Source organism: Pan troglodytes, chromosome 1 (assembly GCF_028858775.2).
Source record: "Pan troglodytes isolate AG18354 chromosome 1, NHGRI_mPanTro3-v2.0_pri, whole genome shotgun sequence".
Taxonomy (NCBI): Eukaryota; Metazoa; Chordata; class Mammalia; order Primates; family Hominidae; genus Pan; species Pan troglodytes.
The window spans coordinates 112,137,800-112,163,075 of record NC_072398.2 but is presented as its reverse complement, the minus strand read 5'-3'; the positions used below and the strand labels follow the sequence as shown (position 1 = coordinate 112,163,075).

Below are 25,276 nucleotides of genomic sequence, written 5' to 3'. Positions count from 1 at the left end.
AGGTCCATTTCAGACCCTGTTTGCCTGGGTATCACCAGCAGAGGCTGCAGAACAGTGAATATTGCTGAACAGCAAATGTTGCTGCCTGATCATTCCTCTGGAAGCTTCATCTCAGAGGGGTACCCAGCCATGTGAGGTGTCAGTCTGCCCCTACTGGGAGGTGCCTCCCAGTTAGGCTACTCAGGGGTCAGGGACCCACTTGAGGAGGCAGTCTGTCTGTTCTCAGATCTCAAACTCCATGCTGGGAGGACCACTACTCTCTTCAAAGCTGTCAGACAGGGAGGATTAAGTCTGCCTAAGTTTCTGCTGCCTTGTGTTCAGCTATGCCCTGCCCCCAGAGGTGGAGTCTACAGAGGCAGGCAGGCCTCCTTGAGCTGTGGTGGGTTCCACCCAGTTCAAGCTTTTCTTTGTTTACCCACTCAAGCCTCAACAATGGCAGATGCCCCTCCCCCAGTCTCACTGCCTCCTTGCAGTTCGATCTCAGACTGCTGCACTAGCAGTGAGCGAGGCTCCTTGGGCGTGGGACCCTCCCAGCCATGCAAGGGATATAATCTCCTGGTGTGCTGTTTACTAAGACCATTGGAAAAGTGCAGTATTAGGGTGGGAGTGTCCCAATTTTCCCGGTACCATCAGTCACGGCTTCTCTTGGTTAGGAAAGGGAATTCCCCAACCCCTTGCACTTCCCGGGTGAGGCGATGCCCTACCCTGCTTCAGCTCATGCTCTGTGGGCTGCACCCACTGTCCGACAAGCCCCAGTGAGATGAACCCAGTACCTCAGTTGGAAATGCAGAAATCACCCATCTTCTGCGTCACTCATGCTGGGAGCTGTAGACTGGAGCTGTTTCTATTCAGCCATCTTGCAACCCAGTTTTCCCCCTTTGCCAATATTTTAACCAGTTTATTTTACAGTCTTTTGCCTATTTTTAGTTGAGATATTTATTTTTTTATTATTGAGTTTCAAGAGTTATTTATATATTCTGGATATATGTCATCTGTCAAATAAATGTTTAGTCAGTGTTTTCTTTTTCTTTGTACCTTGTCTATTCATTTGCTTAATAATGCCTTTTGATAAACAGATCTTTCAAGTTTTGATGTAGTCTAACTTATTTGACGTGTTAAGAATATTGCTTTCTTTGCCCTAAGAAATCTTTGCTGACCTTGGCCATGAAAGTACCCTCCTACGTTTTCTTCTGAAGACGTCAGAGTTCAAGATTGTATGCCTATAACCCATTTAAAATTAATGTTTGTATATGATCTGATGTAAGGGTCAAGGTTTGTTTATTTTCTTTCCCATATGAATATCTGGTTATTCCAAATCATTTGTTGAAAGACTTTCATTTCTCTCCATTGAATTTTTTGGCATCTTTGTTGAAAATTAACAGTCTGTACATTTAGTCTATTTCTAAACTTTCTATTAGATTCCACTGATCTCTTTGTCTATCTTAAAAATAATACCTCGTTGTCTTAATTACTATAGCTTTACAGCAAATCTTGAAATCAGGCAACCTAAATCTTCCAATTTTGTTCTACTTTCTCAAAATTGTTGGGTATTTTGATGTTCACATGCATTTTACAAGCAGTATGTAAAAGTCTACTAAAAAATACTGCTGGAATTATCATGGTGACTGAATCTCTAGATGAATTCAGTGAAATCTGACATTTTAAAAACATTAAAACATCCAATCAGTGAATATGGTACATATGTATTTACTTAGGTCTTCTTTCATTGGTCTCAGTAATGTTCAGTACTGTTCTCTGTATGGGTCTTGCACACATTTTGTAAAATTTATCCCTATTTAATGGATTTTTATGCTACTGTAAATGGTATCATGTTTTAAAATTAATTTTTCAATTACTAGCTGTTAGCATATAGAAATAAAATTGATTTTTGGCCATTGACCTTGTATCCAGTGACTTTGTCAAATTCATTTACTAATCTTGTAGTGACTTTGTAGAAACCTTGGAAATTTCCATGTAGATAGTCATGTCATTTATGAAGAGACAGTTTTATGTATTCCTTTCTCATTTGTATATATTTATTTTTGTTGCCAGAACCTCCAGTACAATGTTGAATAGGTGTGGTAAGAGCAGACATTGCTCTTGACACTGCCTTTCATCAGTAAATAGGATGCTAACTGTAGGTATTTTGTAGATGTTCTTTATCAGATTGGAGAAGTCCTTATCTATTCCTAGTTTGCTGAAAGTTTTTTTTTAAATCATGAATGAGTGTTCAATTCTGTCAAATGCCTTTCTGCAACTATTGAGATAATTATATTATTTTTCTCCTTTATTACTTGGTACATTAAATTACACTGATAGCTTCAAATTTTAAACCAACCTTACATTTCTGATAAATCCCATTCCTGATAAATTGTTTGATGTAATATGGTTTTTATCATGTATTAAAATCTAGATTAGATTTACTAATACTTTATTAATAATTTTATATTTATACTCATATTCATAGGGATATTGGTCTGTAATTTTCTTCTATTCAGATGGATATTGGTCTGTAATTTTCTTTTATTATAATGTCTTTGTTAGGATTTGGTATCAAAAACCTACTTGAGAATTGTTTTCACTCTTCTATTTTTTGTGGAAGACTGGTATTATTTCTTCCTAAAGTGTTTGACAGAATTTACCAGTGAAATCATCCAGATCTGGATTTTTCTCTAGGAGATATTTTAATGACAAATTCAACTTCCCTAAAAGATACATAAGAAATTTGCCCATTTTATCTACATTTCAAATTTACTGGCATGAAGTAATCCATCACAGTCCCTCCTTTCTTATCTTTTTAATGCTTGTATTATCTATACTAATGATGTACTCTTTCATTCTTGCCTGCAGTGAATTTTACTTTCTCTCCCTTTTTTTGTGGTCAGTTCTGCTAGGGCTTATCAGCTTTATTGATATTTTCAAATAATCAACTTTTGACTTCATTTAATTGTTTCTCCTATTTATTTGATATGTCTTATTCTAATTATTTCCTTTTGTCTACTTTCCGTGAATTTAATTTGCTCACTTTTTTAGTTTCTAGATAAAAACCTAGATCACTTCTTCTTTTCTAAAATAAACATTTAAAACTCTAAATTTCCCTCTAAGAGCTCCTTTATTTGTACCCTACAAATTTTTATGTTTTATGTCTATCTCATCATTCCGTTTAAAATAATTTATCATTTTCCTTGTGATTTCTTCTTTGGCCCATGAATTATTTACTAGTCTGATGTTTAATTCCCAAATATCCGGGCTTTTCCAGATATCTTATACTTACCTACTCCTGATTCAATTCTACTGGAGTGAGAGAACATATTCTGTAAGACTTCAGTCTTCTGAAATATATGGAGACTTGTTTATGGCTCAGCATGTAGTCTATTTTGGTAAACATTCTATGTGAATTTCAACAGAATTTATAGTTGCAGATATAGTGTTCTATAAATATCAATTAAATCAAGGTAGTTAATAGTGATGTTCAGATTTTCTACATCCTTATAGATGTTTTAATAGTTGTTCTATCAGTTGTTGAAAGGGGGATATTATGAGTATAGTATTTTCTATTGCTCATTTTATCAAGTTTTTGCTTCATTTATTTTGAAGCTCTATTATTAGGTGCAAAGATATACCTAATTAATTGTTATATCTTTTTAATGAATTGACACCTTTATCATTATAAAATGCCCCTACTGATCTTTAATAATACTACTTGTCTTATATTTGTTATTAAAATTGTCATTTCTTATTAAAATTGTCACTCCACTTTCTATGCTTACTATTGGCATGATAGTATTTCTTTCCTTCATCTTTTTCCTTTAAACCTCTTTTGTGTCTTTATACTAAATACAATGTGTCTCTTGTAATAGTATATGGTTTGCCCTTGATTTTTTTAATCTAGCATGACCATTTCTGCCTTTTTATTAAAACATTTGTCCGTTCACATTTAATATAATTATTGATATGCTTGAGTTCAGATCATTATGTTATTTGTCTTCTATTCATATCTGTTTTTTTGTTTCTCTGCCCTCCCTTTGGAGTTTATCAAAGTTTTTTCATATTCCACTTCATTTCAATTCCTCTACTGACTTTTTTGCTATTGTTATGGACTAGATATTTGTATTCCCCCAAAATTCATATGTTGAAATCCTACCTCCAGTGTGATAGTATTAGAAGGTAGGGCCTGTGGGAAGTGATTAGGTCATAAGGATGGAGCCTTCATTAATGGGATTAGTGTCACGTTGTAAAAAGGATCCCAGAGAGCTCTCTTGTCCCTTCTGCCATTTGAGGACACAACGAAAAGTTGGCTGTTTATGAACCAGGAATCAGGGTCCCACCAGACACTGAATCTGCCAGTGACTTGATTTTTTAATTCCCAGTCTCCAGTACTATAAGAAATAAATGTTCATTGTTTATATGCCACCCAGTCTGTGGTATTTTGTTTTAGAAACCTAAACTAAGACAGCTATACTTCAGTTGCATTATTTTGTAGGGGTTGCTCTAAGGAGGATAGTATGTATCACTAACTTACCAAACTCTATTTAAGTGTTAATATTGTACTATTTCACATGTAATGTAAAAATGTTACAACAAAATAGTTATATTTGCTCCCCTGTCCTTTGTGTTATGGTAGTCACACAGATTATAAACTCTATAATAGCAATTTGTTTTCCTTTAAGCAGCCATATATACCGTTTTAAAATTAAAAGAAAAATATATCGCCTTTTAAATTCATCTCAATATTTACCATTTCCAGTGCTTTTCATTGATCAGTTTCCATCTAATGCCATTTTTCTTCAACTTGAAGAAATTCCTTAAGTATTGCTTAGGGTACAGCTTTTGAAGTCATGTTGTCTTCATTTAATAAAGATTTTTGCTGCATACAGAATTCTGGGTTGATGGTTTATTTTTGTTAGCATTTTATAAATGTCATTCCTTTGTCATCTGACCTTCACTGTCCTGATACAAGGTCAGCCATCATCTGTGTCACTGTTGTGCAATGTGACATTTTTTTCTGTCTGCTTTTAAAAGTTTCTTTTTATCTTTGGTTTTAGCACTTTGACTAAGATATGACTGCCTACATATGGTTTTGTGCCTATCTTGCTTTGGATTTGCTGAGGGTCATGGATCTGCAAGTTTGTTTTAAGTGTGATAAATTTTTGAGAAATTTCTCAATTAATTTTTTCTGCCCAGGTCAGGCACAGTCACTCACACCTGTAATCCTAGCAATTTGGGAGGCTGAGGCAGGTGGATCACTTGAGCCTAGGAGTTCCAGATCAGCCTGGGAAACATGGCAAAACTTCATCTCTACCAAAAATACAAAAATTAGCTGGATGTGATGGCATACTCCTGTAGTCTCAGCTACTCAGGAGGCTGAGGTAGGAGGATCACCTGAGTCCAGGAGGTCGCGGCTGCGGTGAGCTGTGATCGCTCCACTGCACACTCCAGCCTTGATGCCAGAGTGAGACTCTGTCTCAAAAACGAAAATTTTATTTGCCCTATTCTCTCTCTCTTCTTACTTGGGGACTCCAATTACACACTTAAAAACACTTGTTATTGTTCTACAGGCCACCGAGGCACTATTCCTTTCTTTTAAAAACTCTTCTTCTGTGTACTTCTGACTGGGTAATTTCTACTTACCCAGCTTCCAGTTTACTGACACTTGATTCATTTGTATTCAATCTACTATTAGGACCATTTGGTTTTGGTTTGGTTTTGGTTTTTAAAGACATTTTACTTTTCAGTTCTAGAACTTCCATTTGATTATTTTCAGTTTCCATTTCTTCACTGACATTCCCCATCAGTGAAGACTTTTCATTATGACCATATTTTCCTTTCTGTCTTTGAAGATGTTTATAATAGCTGCATAAAAGACTTTATCTGCTAATTCTAACATCTGGGTTATTTCAGTATTATTTTTTATTGACTGATTTTTATACTATTGATTGACATTTTTGTTATCTTCTGTTTGGGGCTAATACAAAGAATGTTGCTGTGAATATTTTTGTATCTTTCTCCTTACTCTATCTAGGAGTAGAAGAGCTGAATTATAAGATATATGAATCTGCTACTTTTATATAGAATATCAACCATTTATGAAAATCCTTACTTGACTTAATTTTTAATCACATTTATATATTTTTAATTTCAAATACTATTAAAAGAAGGTATAAGATTTTTATGTTTCCTTCCAAAAAGAACATAATTAATACAATGAGAAATGCTGTTTTCCATTCATAATTCAAAAACTATTTATTGAATACTTACTATTAGTCATTGTTCAAAGACATAGGAATAAGATTACAAAATATGGCTGTAATATCAGGAGCTTACACTGTAAGGCTTTAATTTGTTTTATACAAGTAAATGGTTTTCAATCCCTTTCTGCAACAGGATAATCACACATAGAGCTTTTTAAAATGTAGATTCCAAGAATCCATTCCACTTACTTAATTTCACTTTTTAATATGGAAGTAGGGAATATGACCACACACAAAGAGCTCATGCATGCACATATATTCTTAAGCTGCTTGAATCCAAGCTTAAGAATATATGTGCATGCTAAATCACAGATGTGTACTCTATTACAACTAAAAGAATTGATCTCCTCTATTTAAAAAGATAACAACCTTTCAACTTTTCAATTTATACTGTTATGGTATAAATTGAATTTATACTGTATAAACAAGTGGAATAAAATGTCTAAATTCTCATCTATTAGTATTTAAAAAACAAAAATAAAGATGCCAAATACCTTTATCTCATAAACATTCAGTTGCTTGCTTTCTGCTGTACCTTTTTTTTTCAAGGCCTTATTCTGTTAAAAGTAAAAATAATTATATTTAGTACTAAAGTTATTCAAACTTACCTTGCTACTGACTTAGACTTAAATTACTAAAGGAAGGGAAAGCATTATTCTCTAAAACTGTGGTGAAAATATCAGTTTGATTTTGAGAATATTTATAAAAAATACATACCTCCTGCTGAAGTTCTTCAATATACTTGTTTTTATTTTCAACTTGTTTCCTTAAATTGTTACACTAAAAAATTGTGAGAAATTATAGCTATTTTATTCAGTATACCAGTCAAAACAGGCAATCTCAGACTAATAAAAATATTGCATAAAGTACTGATAAAGGTCACTTCAAAATCATGGCAATTCCATTAATATAAAAATTATACTAAAATCACAAATTTCAATAAAGATCATCTAAATACAAATGCAATCATAGCTCACTGCAACTTCCAACTCCTGGGTTCAAGTGATCCTCTCACCCCAGCCTCCCAAAGTGCTGGGATTACAGGTGTGAGCCACTATACTCAGCCTCAGTATCTCTTTTTTTAAAAAAAAATTATCTTTGTATGTGAAGTGATGAATATGTTAACTAGCATGATTTAATCATTTCACAATGTATACATATATCAAAACATCACTTTGTATACCATAAATATATATAATTTCTCTCAGTTAAAAAAATCATTTTCATGTTACTGCTTATATGTCAACATTCATCATTCTTATCTTTGCAATGTTTTATCAGCTTTCCCAGTTTATCTCGAATTTTTTAAATTGTCTTGTACATAAATGTTTATAATCCCTTAAATATAGCTTTCACAAACATTTATTAATTCTGAACTTTGCAACAATCCAATGAGATAGAAAGGATAGGTATTATCTCCATTTGAGAGATGAGGAAACTAAGACTCAGATAGATAAAATATATATAAAATAAAAAATGTCTGAACTAAGGTAGCAGATTGGGGGAAGAAAAGTGTAATGAAATTCAATGTCACACAAAATATCTGGGAAATATTTACAACCTGGATTCTTTCTGGGAAACTGTTTTAACAGGTAAGTTGAAATCCAAATATGGAAAACTGAAATATGCTAAAAATTTGTCATGCATTTCATTTTTTTCCTTAAATCGTCACTAATATTTTCTATATTGGCAAAATAAATTATGTCTTAAATTCTTAATGGAGGATTTTATTTTACATTAAAAATTAAATTCATGTTTTTCTCCATTAACAAACAACAGGCTTAATGATCTGCAGTGGCCTCTGATACAAATTTTAAAGTAGTGAATTACATACCAAGTATTTAGCACATTAAGTTCATTTTTTTCAGGTTGAATTTAACTAATAAATATGAACTAAAAGAAAAACAGCTTTTCAGGGAGGAAAATGTGGTATAATTTAAAGAATGTAGAAGACCACCTCTACTACTTCTTAGTCATGTAACCTTTTAAAGGTTTTTATCCTTTGGAGGTCTGATTTCCCAATTTATAAAATAAGAGCAATAATGACTTCTAGTTAAGTAAGATAATACATAGAAAGAAACTAGAATGCACCTGGTCTATTGTAAGCCCTTTAAAATGGTACCTTATCTCATCCTTGAACTATTCCAATAGTTTTACAGCTCTCAAAAGTGTAAATATAATTTTAACAATCCTCATGTCAAAATTCTTCAATGACCTCAAACTCTTAGGTGGCCTTAAATGATCCACCCTCATTTTTCCCCACCTTCATCTCTCCATGCTTACCTCTCTCTACCCTCATCTTTCCTCACTCTGCCCTCTACCACCACTACCTTAAACTCCATCTTTTAGTTACAATGAATTTTTTGTAGTTACTTAAATATGCCATGCTCTGATACTTTCAGGCTTACCCATATAATGTTTATGTTTTTTTAACTTAGAATATTATCCTCCCTGCTATACTTGTGTCCACCACCTGTCCTCCACTAATCCCTATTAATCTAAGGCTTCACATTGAATGTGACTTCTTTCAGGAAGCACGCCCTAGCTCAAGTTTGGATTAGATGTCCTTTCTATAGACTCTAATAGTATCCAAATAGAGAACCTATGTTTGGTCTGGCCAGCACCCTTTCCTGCAAGAATTCCTCTACTATAAAATCCACAGTAGTCCTGCTGGCTAACTCTATCTCTATGAGTCGACATGCGGCTCAGGCTTAGCCAGGTTACTCTAGCCCCCAGCCACAGTGATTGACTCAGGAATAAGTATGAACTGAACTAGGCCAGAGTCCTCTCCAAGATTTTTTTAGAACTTTCAAGATGACTTTTAATAGCTTTCCAACTGATTCCAATGCCTTTTATCTCTCCCCATTCCATCCTCAAATATTAAAAGGTGTCACCTGCTCAATAAAAAACTTTAATTAGATCACTACTCTCTACCAAATAAATGAAATCCAAACGTAACACCCAGAACAGTGCCTGGCACATAGTAGGTGGTCAATATTTGTTGAATGAACAAAAAAACACAATCAAAGACCTCAAAATCTAGATCAATCTTCCACTTTGGCACAATTTTCTTCCAATCTGTATAATATATACTATAATCATGTCACATATCTTGTACTATTCCATTTTCATGACACTCTTCCCTAAAAACCTTATTATCTTAATTTGATATCATATTCACCAAAGCATGACACAAACTTATTAAATAATTTGTCATCCATATATTTTATATTACTGAAGTATGAGCCTTTTATTTAGCCTAAAAAATGTTGAGTCTACATTAAATATTGAACACGTTAAAAGAAAATCAGAATTATGCCACTATTTCTTCTAGATATAGATATCAATAGTAAAATAATCCAACCTTTCCCAGATATTTAAGGTTGATGGCTGATGACAGTCTCTAGATCACTATTATTTATACAATAGTATACTTCCCTTTATTTTAGTTTAGACATATGGTGTTGCTTTTATAATTTGAAATTTTGTGATACAATCCATTATTAAATATAACATACATTTTCTTCACTCTTGTCCAATTTACATTTAACTTCATCTCTTTTCTGTTTTAGCTCTTCTCTCACATATTCTAGTTCATTTCTAAAAGAAAATGGAAGAGTGACATTATACTAAAAATTATTAGGCCTAAAGAAGATCTCAAATAACTCAAAATAAGGAAGTCTTAAAGACCACATTCTTTAACCAAATGTAAAAAACCAAAACTGAATACTTCATAATATAAGTACAAACAAGAGCCCCCAAATATGTGGAATTCATCTAGGCTACTAATGGATTAAACAGAAACTTAAAATATAAAAACAAGTTGTTTAGAAAATAATGAACATGGAAACACTACATATCAAACACTATATCATAAATTCATCATTGTGTTCAGAAGTAAATTGATGGCTTAAAATGTTTTTATAGTTTTAAAAAAGAGAAACTAAATATCAAAATACAAAGCAACAGGGGCAGAGCTGCCCAAGGCCTTAGGAGTCCACCCTTTGCAGCAGTGTTCCCTGAATGTGGTATATAGAGTCAAAGGAGATTATTTTGGAGCTTTAAGATTTAATGACTGCCCTGCTGGGTTTTAGATTTGCATGGAACCTGAACTCAATTCTTCTGGCTGATTTCTCCATTTTGGAATGGGAGTATTTATCAATTGTATCTTGGAAGTAATTAACTTGTTTTGATTTTACAGGTGGAGGGGATTTGCCTTGTCTCAGATGAGATTTTGGCTTTTGGACTTTTGAGTTAATGGTGGAATGAGTTAGACTCTGGGGGACTATTTGGAAGGCATGATTGTATTTAGGAATGTGAAAAGTACATGAGATTTGGGTGCGGGGAAGTGCAATGATACAGTTTGGATATTTGCTCTCACCCAAATTTCATATTGAAATGTAATCACCAATATTGGAGGTAGGGCCTGGTGGGAGGTGTTTGGGTCATGGGGGAGGATCCCTCATGGCTTGGTGATGTCTGCAATAGCAAACTCTTGCAACATTTGGATGTTTAAAAGTGTGTCCTCCCCACCACTCTTGCTCCTGCTTTTGCCATGTGAAGTGCCTCCTTTGCTTTCTACCATGAGTAAAATTTCCCTAAGGCCTTCCAAGAAGCTGAGCAGATGCCATCACCATGCTTTCTGTACGACCTATGGAACTATGAACCAATTAACCTCTTTTCTTTAGAAATTACCCAGTCTCAGGTATTTCTTTATAGCAATACAAGAATGCCTAGTAGACATGCCTACAAGATCTAGAAAACAGCCTCAAAAGGGCAAATCTAAGAGTCATTGGCCTTAAAGAGGAGGTAGAGACAGAGATAAGGGTAGAAAGTTGATTCAAGGCGATAATAACAGAGAACTTCCCAACCTAGAGAAAGATCTAAATATTCAAGGACAAGAAGGTTCTTAGAACACCAACTATATTTAAACCAAAGAAGGCTTCCTTAAGGCACTTAAAAATCAAACTCACAAAGGTCAAGGATAAAGAAAGAATCCCAAAAGCAGCAAGAGAAAAGAAATAAATAACATATAGTATGTCTGGCAGCAGACTTTTCAATGGAAACCTTACAGGCCCAGAGAGGGTCATGACATATTTAAAGTGCTGAAGGAAAAAACTTTTACCCTAGAAGAGTATATCCAGTGAAAATATCCTTCAAACATGAAGGAGAAATAAAGACTTTTTCAGACAAACATAAGCTAAGAAATTTCATTAACACCAGACCTGTCTTACAACAAATGGTAAAGAGTTCTTCCATGTGAAAGAAAAGAATGTTAATGAGCAATAAGAAATCATCTGAAGATACACAACTCACTGGTAACAGTAAATACATAGAACATTATAACACTGTAATTGTGGAATGTAACTGCTCATATCTGTTTTTTTTTTTTTTTTTTTTTGAGACAGAGTCTCACTCTTGTCACTCACTGCAACCTCCACCTCCCAGATTCAAGCAATTCTCCTGCCTCAGCCTCCCCAGTAGCTGGGATTACAGGCACCCACCACCACACCCGGCTAATTTTTCTATTTTTAGTAGAGACAGGGTTTCACCATGTTGGCCTGGCTGGTCTCAAACTCCTGACCTCAGGTGATCTGCCTGCCTCGGCCTCCCAAAGTGCTGGGATTACAGGAGTGAGCCACCGTAGCTGGCCTCGTATCTTAAGTAGGAAGACAAAAAGATGAACTGATGAAAAATAATAACAATTTTTCCAGACATAAACACAATAATAAAATATAAATAAAAACAACAAAAAGTTTAAAACCAGGGAAACAAAGTATAGAGTTTTTATTAGTTTTCTCTTTGTTTATTTGCTTATGCAATCAGTTAACTTGTCATCAGTTTAAAATAATGGGTTATAAGATATTATTTGCAAGCCTAATGGTAACTTCAAATAAAAAAATACAACAAATAAAAAAAATGAAAAAGTAAGAAATTAAAATATACCACCAAAGAAAATTGCCTTCACTAAAAGGAAAACATGAAGGAAAGAAAGAAGAGACCACAAAACAACCAGAAAACAAATAACGAAATGGCTAGAGTAAGTCCTTACTTATCAATAATAACATTGAATGTAAATGGACTAAACTCTTCAATCAAAAGACATAGAGCAATTGAATGGATAGAAAAACAAGACCCAACAGGCTGTTGCCTAACAAGAAACACCTCTTCACCTGTAAAGATACACAGAGACTGAAAATATAGGAATGGTAAAAGAAACTCCATGCAAATGGAAACTAAAAAAGAGCAGAAATAGCTATACTTATGCCAGACATTATGGATTTCAATACAAAAACTATAAAAAGAGACAAAGAAGGTCATTATATAATGATAAAGGGATGAATTCAGCTAGAGAATATAAAAATTACAAAGATATATGCACCCAACACTGGAGCACACAGATATATAAAACAAATATTATTAGAGCTAAAGAGAGATAGGTTCCAGTAAAATAATAGCTGGTAACTTAAACACCCCACTTTCAGCATTGGACAAATCACCCAGACTTTGAGCATCCAAAGAAACATCAATCAATCTGCACTTTAGACCAAATGAACCTAATATATATTTACAGAACATTTCATCCAACAATTGCAGAATAAACATCCTTCTCCTAAGCACATGGAACATTCTCAAGGACAGACCATATGTTAAGCCACAAAACAAGTCTTAAAACATTAAAAAAATTGAAATCATATCAAGTACCTACTCTGACTACAATGAAATTGAACTGAAAGTTAATAACAAGAAGAATTTTGAAAACGGTAAAAACACATGAAAATTTAAAAATATGCTCCTGAATGGTTAGTGGGTCAATAAAGAGATTAAGAAGAAAACTGAAAAATGTCTTGAAACAAAGGATAATAGAAAGACAACATACCAAAACCTATGGGATACAGCAAAAGGAGTATTAAGAGGTGTGTTTATAAGTGCCTACATCAAAAAAGTTTTAAAAAGTCAAATAACCTAATGATGCATCTTAAAAAACTACAAAAAGAAGAGCAAACCAAACCCAAATTAGTAGAAGAGAAGAAATAATAAAGATCAGAGCAGAAATAAATGAAATTAAAGAAAACAATACAAAACATCAACAAAACAAAAAGTTGGTTTTTTGAAAAGATAAAATTGACAAAACTTTAGGAAGACGAACTAAGAAAAAAAGAGAGAAGACCAAAATAAATTTAAAAAAGGAGATGAAAAGGGAGACATTATAACCAATATCACAGAAATTCAAAGGATCATTAGAGGCTACTCTAAGCAACTACACATCAATAAATTGGAAAACCTAGAAGAAATGGATAAATACCTAGACACATACAACCCTCCAAAATTGAACCACGAAGAAATCTAAAACCTGAACAGACCAAAAACAAGTAATGAGATCAAAGCTATAATAAAAAGTCTTCCAGCAAAGAAAAACCCAGGACCTGATGGCTTCACTGCTGAATTTTTCAAAACATTTAAAGAATTAATATCAATCCTACAGAAACTATTCCAAAAAATAAAGGAGGAGGGAATATAGCTAAACTCATTCTGTGAGGCAAGTATTACCCTGATACCAAAGCCAAATAAAGACACATTAAAAAAGGAAACTAAAGGCCAATATCCCTGATGAACATTGATGCAAAAATCTTCAACAACATACTAGCAAACCAAATTCAACAATACATTAAAAAGATCATTAATCATAACCAAGTGAGATTTATCCCACAAATGTAAGGATAATCAACATATACAAATAAATCAATGTGATACATTATATCAACATGCTATAGGACAAAAACCATATGATCATTTCAATTGATGCTGAAAAGCATTTGATAAAATTCAACATCTGTTCATGATAAAAACCCTCAAAAAACGGGATACGGAAGGAACATAGCTCAACATAATAAAAGCATATATGACTGACCCACAGTTAGTATCATACTGAATGGGGAAACACTGAAGGTCTTTCCTCTTAGACCTGGAACACAGCAAGGATGCCCACTTTCACCACTGTTATTCAACATAGTACTGGAGGTCTTAGCTACAGGAATTAGACAAAAGGAAGAAATAAAGGGCATTCAAATTGGAAAAGAAGTCAAATTATCCTTGAGTGCAGATGTATATTTCCAAGTATAATCTTATACTTGGAAAAGCCTAATGATCTCACCAAAAAACTATTAGAACTAATAAGCAAATTCAGGAAAGTTTCAGGATAAAAGAATCAGTAGCATTTCTATATGCCAACAGCAAACAATCTGAAAAATAAATCAAGAAAGTACTCCCATTTACAATAGCTATGAATAAAATTAAACACCCAGAAATTAACCCAACCAAAAAAGTGAAAAATCTTTACAATGCAAACTATAAAACACTGATTAATGAAATTTAAGAGGACACACAAAAAAAGGAAAGACACTCCGTGTTCACGGACTGGAACAATCAATACTGTTAAAATGTCTGTACTACCCAAAGCAGTCTACAGATTCAATGCAATCTCTATCAAAATACCAATGACATTCTTCACAGAAATAGAAGAAACAATCCTAAAATTTATATAGAACCACAAAAGACCCAGAATAGCCCAAGATATTCTGGGCAAAAAGAACAAAACTAGAGGAATTACATTACCTGATTTCAAAATGTACTACCTAGCTATAGTAACCAAAACAGCATGGCATTAGCATAAAAACAGAAATATAGACCAATGAAACAGAACAGAGAACTCACAAACAAATCCATACATCTGCAGTGAACTCATTTTTGACAAAGGTGCCAAGATCACACATTGGGGAAAGGATAGTCTCGATACACAGTGCTGGGAAAACTGGATATCCATATATCCATATGCAGAAGAATGAAACTAGACCCCTATCTCTTGCCATATATAAAAATCAAATCAAAATGGATCAAGGACTTAAATCCAAGATCTCAAGCTATGAAATTACTAAAAGAAACCGTCGAGGAAACTCTCCAGGACATTGGACTGGGCAAAGATTTCTTGAGTAATATCCCACAATTACAGACAACCAAAGCAAAAATAGATAAGTCAGATCACATCAAGTTAAAAAGCTTCTGCACAGCAAAAAAAAAAAAAAAAAAAAAAAAAAAATCAACAAAGGGAGGACACAACCCACAGCATGGGAAAAAATATTTGTAAACTATCCATCTGACAAGGGATTAATACACACAATATATAAGGGGCTCAAAAAACTCTATGGGAATAAATCTAATAATCCTATGGGAAAAAATGGGCGAAAGATTTAAATAGGCATTTTTCAAAAGAAGACATACCAATGGCAAACAGGTATATGAAAAGGTGATCAACATCATTGATCATCAGAGAAATGCAAATCAAAACTACAATGAGATATCATCTTACCCCAGTTAAAATGGCTTTTATCCAAAAGTCAGGCAATAAAAAATACTGGCAAGGATGCAGAGAAAAAGGAAACCCTCATACACTGCTGGTGGGAATGTAAATTCGTACAACCACTATGGAGAACGGCTTGGAGGTTCCTCAAAAATAGAGCTACCGTACCACCCAGCAATCCCACTCCTGTGTATACACCCAAAAGAAAGGAAATCAGTATATCTAAGAGTCATTTGCACTCTGTTAATTGAAGCACTGTTCACAATGGCCAATATTTGGAAGCTATGTAAGTGTCCATCAACAGGTGAATGGATAACAAAAATGTGATGCATATACACCATGGAGTACTATTCAGCCATAATAAAGAATGAGATCTTGTCATTTGCAACAGCATAGATGGAACTGGAGGTCATTAAGTTAACTGAAATAAGACAGGTACAGACAGACAAACTTTGCATGTTCACTTATTTGAAGGAGCTAAAGTTACAACAATTGAACTCATTTAGATAGAGAGTAGAAAGAGGGTTTCCAAGGGCTAGGAAGAGTAGTGGTGATAGGAAGAAATGGAGATGGTTAATGAGTACAAAAAATAGAAAGTGAATCACATGTAGTATTTAATAGCACAACAAGGTGATTATAATCAATAATAATTTACATGTACTTTTTTTAAAAGTAAAAGTATAATTGGGCTATTTGTAACACAAAGGATAAATGCTTAAAGTGATGCGTACCCCATTTACTCTGATATGATTATTACACATTGTATGCCTGTATCAAAATGTCTTATATACCCCATACTTATATATACCTACTATGCACCCACAAAAATTAAAAATCAAAAATTAAAAAGAAACCTTAAAAGAAGCAATGGTAAAATCACAAAAGACAATCAAGTTTAATAAAAAATTGAAACCTTTCATATAATAAAAAGTTCTCTGAAGTTAAAGGAAAACAACAGGTTAGGGAAAATATGTGCTATAAATAAACCAGGTAAAAGATTAATATATTTTTAGAAGCTTAAGCAAATCAATAAAAAAAAAAAACCTCAAAAGATTAGAGGGCAACAGGTATAAGCAGACAATTTTAAAAAGAAGAAATTCTAAAATCAAACTTGAAAGCTTCCAAAGCTTATCCAAAAAATAAAAATCACAAATCATACCAAAAATGACTTATCCTTATCTTTTAAATTATCAATAAATTAATAATACCCAATATCAATTAAAACATTTTAGGACCAGCATTTTCATTTAATATTTGTTGTATTGCATGGTTTACAATGATACAACCTATTGGAAACTAACCATCAAGCCATAGAAATCATTATTACTATGATCCAATTCAAAATAAGGAAAAAGTATTTATGTGCCAACATGTTTACTAGTATTATCTATGAAAATGAAAAACTAAAAAACATAAATATCCAAAAGTAAAAATGACTAAAATAATGTCATTACATCCACTTGAATGACTGGTAGATGGGCATTAAAATAGATGACTGTGAAAACACATAAAAACATTAATAATGCTAAAAATAATATTAAATGGAAAAACCACATATAAAATTATATATGTATGATTATAAGCAATGACCAAATACATTCTTTAAAATATAGAGTGGGTACACCTATGGGAAGCTGACTTCCCTCAGTCGGGCACTTCTCATGGGGGCTGAACATGGTTCCTGCCATTCTGTTACCCACTCTCACAGGTGAGCCCTGGATTGGCTCCCAGAAGGCCTTTGTAAAATCAGTAGCCATCCTGCAGGCAGGCGGGAGCAACAGGGGCTTCAGTAGCTTCATTTTCCTGACTTGCAGACAGAGACCCTTGGCTACCACTGTGCTGCTAATAGGATAAGTACTCTGTTGCCGGATTACCATGCCTTTTATACAAAACCAAATTAACTTACCTAATACCTGACACCTCTTTGGGCTCTGAACTGCTTTCTCTCATCAAGCATGCTAGCCCTCTAGACAGAATTCTAGAAATTTGGCAGATAGTGGAAGTCTTTAATTGAACTTACTCCTTATTTGACTGAAAGGAGTTTTAAATTCTGAGCTCCTGAGATACTGACTAGCAACCATGGAATGAATGTGTGACCAGAAAGTGGCTTTGACACCAAGTGCTGCTGTCCCTTTGTAATTGGCTTCTAACGGATTCAACCAGAAATAATTGATAATGTGAATTTGTGTTAATTGTTCACTTGTAGGAAAATAGAACACGTATCACCCTTTGTTAGGTAGACATGAACTTTTCCTGCACAAAGCCTTGCTTTTAGAGAATGCCCAATAAGGCAAGAAAAAGCATAGTAACTTGTGCTTTGAGAGCTCAATATTTGTATCTTATCAGTACAGAAGAAATATTTCTGTGTAACTTGATCTTCTGTCTAGTACTTGTCTTATAGGTAACCAACACTGAAAACTTTGTAGTGATAGCTACCAAAGAAATACAAAAAAACAACCTTTTATTTCCAAATTGTTAAAGAGCCAGCCATTGATGCTGCTACATGAGTTCCATGCTCAAGAGCCATTGTAAGAGATTAAGGGGTTTCTAGGTTTTTGGTGATTTTTTGTTTGTTTTTTTCTTTGTTTTTTAGTTTGTTTTTTTTTTTTTAGTTTTTTTTCTTCTTTCTTTAATTTTTTGATTAAAACATACACACAGCTGTTAGCATAAAGTCGTAGGGGGCATTTTCTGGAATGCTCAGCAGTTCTGATTAACTGCAAAGCCCAGGTTGCCTCTCGTGAGGCAACTGAAAAAATCTTGTGTCTTGATAGCATGGGTGCTGTGTGTGTGCATATGTGTGTCTGCATTCATGCCTTAACTCAGGTTACTGCTCAACTTTAGTTCTTGACTTAGTCTGCACCATCATCTAGATTGTATTGTACATCCCAGTCTGAACTTCATCCTGGCAAAAACAAAGTTGCAGGCACAACAGTTTAAGAATGCATTCCTCCAGAAGAGTATCTGGTCAGGTTGACCCTGAGCCTTCTTTGGACTTAATTTGGAACTTAGCCTAGAAAGCAAAAGTGGACTGTCAAACAGAAAGATGTCAACAAGGAAAAGAGGAGAGCCAAGCGCTAGCATGCCTTTTGCCTCTGCATATCTGCGCACACTGTATGTTGTTCATGATAGCTTGTCTACAACTTGACTAGGTTGGAGTTCTGGTAATAGTGGCAATCTTGACATTCTTGGTCAGAGTTTAGAGAGATGTAAGACTTTCAATTAATGTCTTATTTACTCCTTTATGTTGATTAGTCTTTGATACATGTGCTGAATCAGAAACCTAAATAAAGATAATTTTTTAAAATGTAAAAAAAAAATATAGAGAGTGGGTATAAATACTCTAGTATTATAATAGTTCATATGATTAGAAGTAATTTTTAAGATTTCTATATTAAATGTGATTATTAAATTAAATTGTGATTTAATTTATTAAATGTGATTAATATATTTTCTTAATTAAATATTAAAGAATTAGAAGGTTTATGATGCTTTAAAATTTCTGTCTAATCTCACTAACTTTTAACACTAAGTATAAAGCAGACATTATTATAATTTTATTTTTAAGCAGGATTCCACAACAGTGATTTATGTCTAATTTTTACTTTATAAAATATTCAACAGCAGTCCAATTTAAATTAATGATAACAAGTTAATAGAAAAGAAATATCAAAATCTTTTGCCAGACAAAAAAAGGCCAATTTGTTAGTCTTGCCTTAATTGGGTTTCTGTTTCTTGAAGATTTTCTATTTGTTTCAACATCCTTTCTTCTTGCTTTTTGTTATTCTAAAGAAATAATGTTGTTTATATCAATTATTTTGTTTAAACAAAAATAAAATTTAAACTACTATTTAAGACCTTTATCTATCAGCATAAAATTTATTTAGTTATATATAAAGCAAAAAAATGGGCTTTTCAACTTGTATAGTTCCATACTACTTTTTAAGCCTTACTTTAATTATTCTCCCAACAATCTCTATATAACAGTTAACAAAACAAGTATCATTTGGTTTTCCAGCGTTACTTTGAGTCTGCATCCTTTGTTCATATTGTCACTTCAAGTACTGTTTTCCATTCATTGTTACCTACTGAACTCATAATTCACCTTTTAAGACCAAAATCAATGCTATATTCTCTCAGAAGCCTTCTCTTTATCCAAAGCAGAAGTGATCCTGCAAACTCTGATAGCACCTTGTCCCACTAACAACATATATGACATACTATTTTGCTTAAGTTATGTGAGAAATTACTATTTTTTATTAAGTCATAAGTTCTTAAAGAGAAAGGGTGACATTTTATTCATCATTGTATCCTCCACAATCTTATATGACTTAATAAATACCTATTGACTAAATACTTTTTAAAAATCTTGATGCCTAAAATTAAATTAACTTTTTCTAGTAATGGCTTCCATTTTAATTTTAATCAGAGGGTAACCTCTGTTGCCTATTACCACCCTATAAGACCAATATGCATATTTTTCTTCTAAAACAAAGTTTTAGCTCTAAAGCAATCAGACTTTAAAGGTCAAAGGGTCTTTAGAGGTCATCTATTCTAACCTGCTAATTGGAAGAAAACTAAGTCACCAGCACTTTCTTTTTCAACTCACATTAATATCTTCTTGCTGATTCTTGAGTTCTAGGGTCATATCACTTGTTTCCTGTGTGAGCTCTTTGTTTTCTAGTGAAAGCTTGTTGCAGTGTGAAGTTAATTCAGTATTCTTAAGCCTGTTTTTTAAAAAAAAAAGTCATACCAAAATATTTACAAATGTAATGACATAATATGGAATTTTATTCAACATAATGATAGGGGAAAGGGATGAAGGGCTAGGGGAAAAACATGAAACAAAATTGACTATTGGTTTATAATTCCTGAAGCTGGGTGATAGGTTGATCATTACATTATTCCCTCTAATTTTTATGTTTTTGAAATTTTTCTTTACTAAATTTTCAAATGTCATACAATATATTTCCTTGCATGTTCCCTGTTTGCTCATCCTTTCATACTTTCCACAAATTTTGAAGAGCACATTATTTTCTTCAATAATTTTTTCCTCTCCATTAGACTGTCTCTTAGAAGTTATTTCAAACTTCCTATAACTTGATTAAAGTAGTACATGAAGCATTAGCTGTGTTTAATTAAGATATTTTTACCTGCACGTTGTGCACATGTACCCTAAAACTTAAAGTATTAAAAAAAAAAAAAAACTAAGTTTAACTTTTTTGCACAACACCTAACTTGCTCTTAAAAGATCTCAAATGTTCTACTTTGGAAGAGAGATTATTTCTGTATTGCTTACATCCAATATCAATTTTAAATGAAGGCGGAGGAGTATGTGGCTCTACAGAGTGATTTTAGGAGCATCTATTATCTATTTCTACTTAATGATACTGGAAATTCATCAAAGAGGAGATAAAGTGTTTCACTAAGCCAATGAAAAGTTGAAAAGCAAATATACTAAGGATAACAAATTTACATTAAAGTACAAATAACTAACCAGTCCATTCATTAAAAGGGACATTAGTTAATAGATGAGTTTAACCTAGGGCCCTTAAAAAAGTACTATTGAAAAGGTACCAGAAATAGAGAATTAGATAAAAAGGAAGGGAGAGGATGCTGCATAAACTGTTTACTTCTCATATTTAATCTAGCACTGAGAAGCCACCAAAAGGGGAAAATCATGCTCACCACCACTATACTGGCTACTTGAATTTACTTTTCTCTGAGTAATAATACAATAATAATTTCCCCACTTTCTCTCCAAATTAAACTTACTGAGTAGGTAAAATCATCCAATTCAATATTTTATTTGGATAATGTAAGAAATAATTTTTTATTTTGACACTTTATCAGCAAAAACCTATAAAATAATTTAGCAAAACAACCAGTTAGAACTGAAAATGATTATTTTTATGGGGAACTAAATACCTCTAAGAAAAGTAACACATTGATCTAAAGTGGTTCTCAAATTTGGGATGTACTCTTTTCTTATGTCAGTGATATGTACTTTCTTTAGCAATGAAATTAGCACATTATTTAGATCCTTAAGAATAAAATACAATTTCAAATCCATTCAAATAAATATTAAATATAATTTACTAAATTATTATTTATTACCAGAAAGCTTAGGAATTGAGTACATAAGCTATTTTTAGATAAATGGAAAACATACTTCTCATTTTCAAGCTCAGTTTTCAGATCTTTAACCTCTTTTGAATAATACTGTTCACTTGTGGTAATGGCAGTTAACTGTATTTCCAAATCATGTACTTCTTTCTGCAAAATAAACATATATAACTATGGCAAGTGTTTTTCAAATTTTCTCATTTAAAAGGTATAGTCACTGCGTAATTAAGTCATATATTTGGCAAAAATTTGGCAGGTTATGTCAAATATTTTAAACGAGTAAATTTAAAGTGAATAATCACTATAATTTTAAAACAATGAACAATGACATATTCAGTATAAGTAAATTCTATCTTGATATTGTAAAATTCAACCAGAAAAACATTTATATGCTATAAAATATTCTCACTCTGCCAAGTAACTAATTTCTATTAAAATGTTATATTATCAAGGAGGAATATATTAATTGATGAAATCAGGTAGTGTCTTAAAAAACTAAAATGTTCTTATTATTATAAAATAATAAGAACTACAATGTTCTTATTATTATAAAAAGACAAGATGTAATACTGTCATGGACTGGAAACATACTTTAAAATACAAATTCTAAAACTATAACATGAGCACTATAAAAAGTACTATAAACTAAGAACCTAACTTAATGAAGTCTAAATTTCAAATGTACCAATTAAGAAATACTTGGCTAGGCATGGTGGTGTGCCCCTATAATCCTAGCTACTTGAGGGGATGAGCCAGGAAGCACAGGAGTTCAAAGCTGCAGTGTGCAATGATTGTGCATTTGAATTAGCTACTTCACTCCAGCCTGGGCAACATAGCAAGACTCTGTCTCAAAAGAAAAAATACTCAAGACATCAAGAAATATAACTATTATAAACCATAGCATAATGCATCATATTGATCTTTTAAATGCTGATCTTTCTTACATTATAATATGGGGGTTGTCTAGATGTGTTTAAATCAATCATAAATATATTAATGTAATAATAAATGCTTGGAAAGGAATTTTGTGAAGAAATCTTTAAAAAAAGAAATACTTATACCATAATCCATAAATCTATGTTCTATTAACAAAATATTTAAAATAAAAATGTTTCCTTAAACAAACCTCTCTGGCTTGGAGAAGACCAATTAGTTCTTGTTCTGTTCCTTTTAATTCTTCAGCAATCTTCTCAAATTGTTTATTTTCATATAAAAGCGTTTCCTTTTCTCCCTATTTATAAACATTAACAAATCAGGAATGCCAAACCATACACATAGTGAAAGTAATCAAACTGCCCAAATGGAGCTGTGGAAAGAACTATGAGCTTCCCCCTGGCTAAAATTCTTTAAAAAGAGAAAATTAGTCAATATTAAGTAAATTCAAAGACTAAACATGATGACAGACAATTCAGTAGACACAGCCCTGGAACACAATAATTAATTGTTTAGTTACAGATGATTAATTTCTCATCATTCCTTCTACTATCCAACACAGCATATATTTATGAACTCACTTTTTACTTTGTCTTCCCATGCATGACATCACAATGATTTTATAAAAGGCCTCACAATAAAAAGTCCTATATTATTAACCATAAAAACTACTAATTGTAGTTAAGGAGTTTGAATTTTATCTATAGACAATGTGGAATCATCATAAATGTTACTGTAACAATATATCATCATATTTGCGATTTTAAAAGATAACACTAGCAATAGTGCAGAAGAAAGCTTAAGTAGGGTGAACCTAAAAACAAGAAAGCCAGTAATGAGACTACTGTGCCAAAACAAACGCAAGATGAAAAGTGTTTAAATTATATCAAGGACTGTGGAGACAGATTGATAACAATAACCATGGTTTCATGCTTTCAGATGACTTCTGTATGACCAGCCCTTACTAGATGCTTAAAATATATTCTCATTCTTTACACTATTCTATGGAAGTCAGATTTTTATGTCTCCATTTGACGGATCAAAAAATAGAAGCAGTCTTTTAGCTTTCAGTATGTCACTATAATCTCATGCCCAGAGACCAACTCTCCCACTGAAAATTTCTATAAACTCTGGACAAAATACATAAATACATATAAATGTGTGTGTGTGTGTGTGTACAGCAAGGGAGAGAGAGGGAAAGAAGGAAGGAGGGAGGGAGGGCGGGGGAGAGAGAGAGATAATATATAACCTAAGGATTTTAACAAGTAAAAAAAAAAACTAACACAAGTTGCTGGAAGAGGAGTGAGTTTGTCAGTTTTGGTAGCTTTGTCCCAATGGTGAAATGTCACTGCTAAGCAGTGTGGTAGGGGCAGCTAAAACTACAATAGAAACCCCACCATCTCTCTTGCTAGAGGAACCTGGTAGAACCAGGGAAAGGAGCCCTGGGACCCACAACCAGCTGCCAGAATATAAAGGAGAAATCATACAGAACAAAGAACCACTGAAAGTAATCTCCTGATTCTATGTATGAATACTACACAAATTTAAAAACAACCCATGAAGCATACATTCATATACAGAGTCAAAAGTAGTACACCAAAGGCTCAGAGAATTAAACTAAGATTTGAAGCACCATCTATAGAAGGTGAGATAAAGTTTATTTTTGAATCTAGCCAACTGATAGATAAAACAAAAACATTTACATTATTCAGAAGAATGTAATAGAATCTACATAATATAACCTTCACAATGTCCTGAATATAATCCAAAATTATTCAACATACAAAGAACTGGTAAAATGTCAACATTCTCAAGGGAAAAGGCAACAGATATATGCTAACCCCAGTATAACCAAGATGTGAGAACTTTATCAGATGAGAACTTTAATGCAGCTAATTCAATTTTGCTCAATCAGGTATAGGAAATACTCTTAAAATGAATAAAAAGATAGAAAATCTAAGGAAAGAAATAGAAAATAAGAACAAATGGAAATTTTAGAGCTGGTAAAAAAAAATTCATTGAATGCTCATGGGAGCACAATGGAGATTACAAGGAAAGAGACAGTGAATCTGACTATCAGAACAACAGAAACGATAGTCTGAAGAATACAGAGAAAAAACATTGAAATAAAATGAATAGCACCTCAGGAACCCATGGAACAATATAAAAAGATCAAATCAGTGTATAATTGTAATCTTAGAAGGAGAAGACAGCAAAAATAGGGCAGAAAAGTATTTAAATGGCCAAAACTTCCCATATTTGAAGAAAGTTAAAAATTTACAGATTTATGAAGTGCAGTGAATCTCAAATATAATAATTCAACTTCACTTACATACTGCTGAAAATCAAAGTTAGGGAGAAAATCTTGAAAGCATGTGGGTCTCTCATTAGAAAACATGGAGGATCAAAGACAATAAGACATCATCTTTAAGGTGCTGAAAGAAACAAAACTGTCAACCCACAATCCTATAACAAAAAAAAAAATTCCTTCCAGAATGAAGAGTAAATAAATAATATATTCAAAAAGAAAAACTAAGAAAATTTGTCAGCAGCAAAACTGCACTACAAGAAATACTAAAGGAAGTTCTTTAGGCTGAAGGAGAACAATATT

At 32.9% G+C, this 25,276-nt stretch overlaps 1 protein-coding gene across 21 annotated transcripts in view; it reads right to left on the bottom strand.

The window, feature by feature from the left end:
* The window catches only part of SYCP1 (synaptonemal complex protein 1), a 141,752-nt gene that overhangs the window by 62,014 nt on the left and 54,462 nt on the right, over positions 1-25,276 (bottom strand). For all 21 annotated transcript variants that reach the window (XR_010152649.1, XR_008548576.2, XR_008548577.2 and 18 more), the window contains 7 exons: positions 22,859-22,963; positions 21,779-21,882; positions 20,216-20,333; positions 19,322-19,392; positions 9,770-9,851; positions 6,969-7,031; positions 6,746-6,808 (listed from right to left, as the gene is read on the bottom strand). Coding sequence is in view for 16 of the 21 variants with exons in the window: in XM_063797839.1 (XP_063653909.1) it covers positions 6,746-6,808; positions 6,969-7,031; positions 9,770-9,851; positions 19,322-19,392; positions 20,216-20,333; positions 21,779-21,882; positions 22,859-22,963 (606 nt within the window). In the remaining 5 variants the exon portion in view is untranslated. The remainder of the gene's footprint in view (positions 1-6,745; positions 6,809-6,968; positions 7,032-9,769; positions 9,852-19,321; positions 19,393-20,215; positions 20,334-21,778; positions 21,883-22,858; positions 22,964-25,276) is intronic.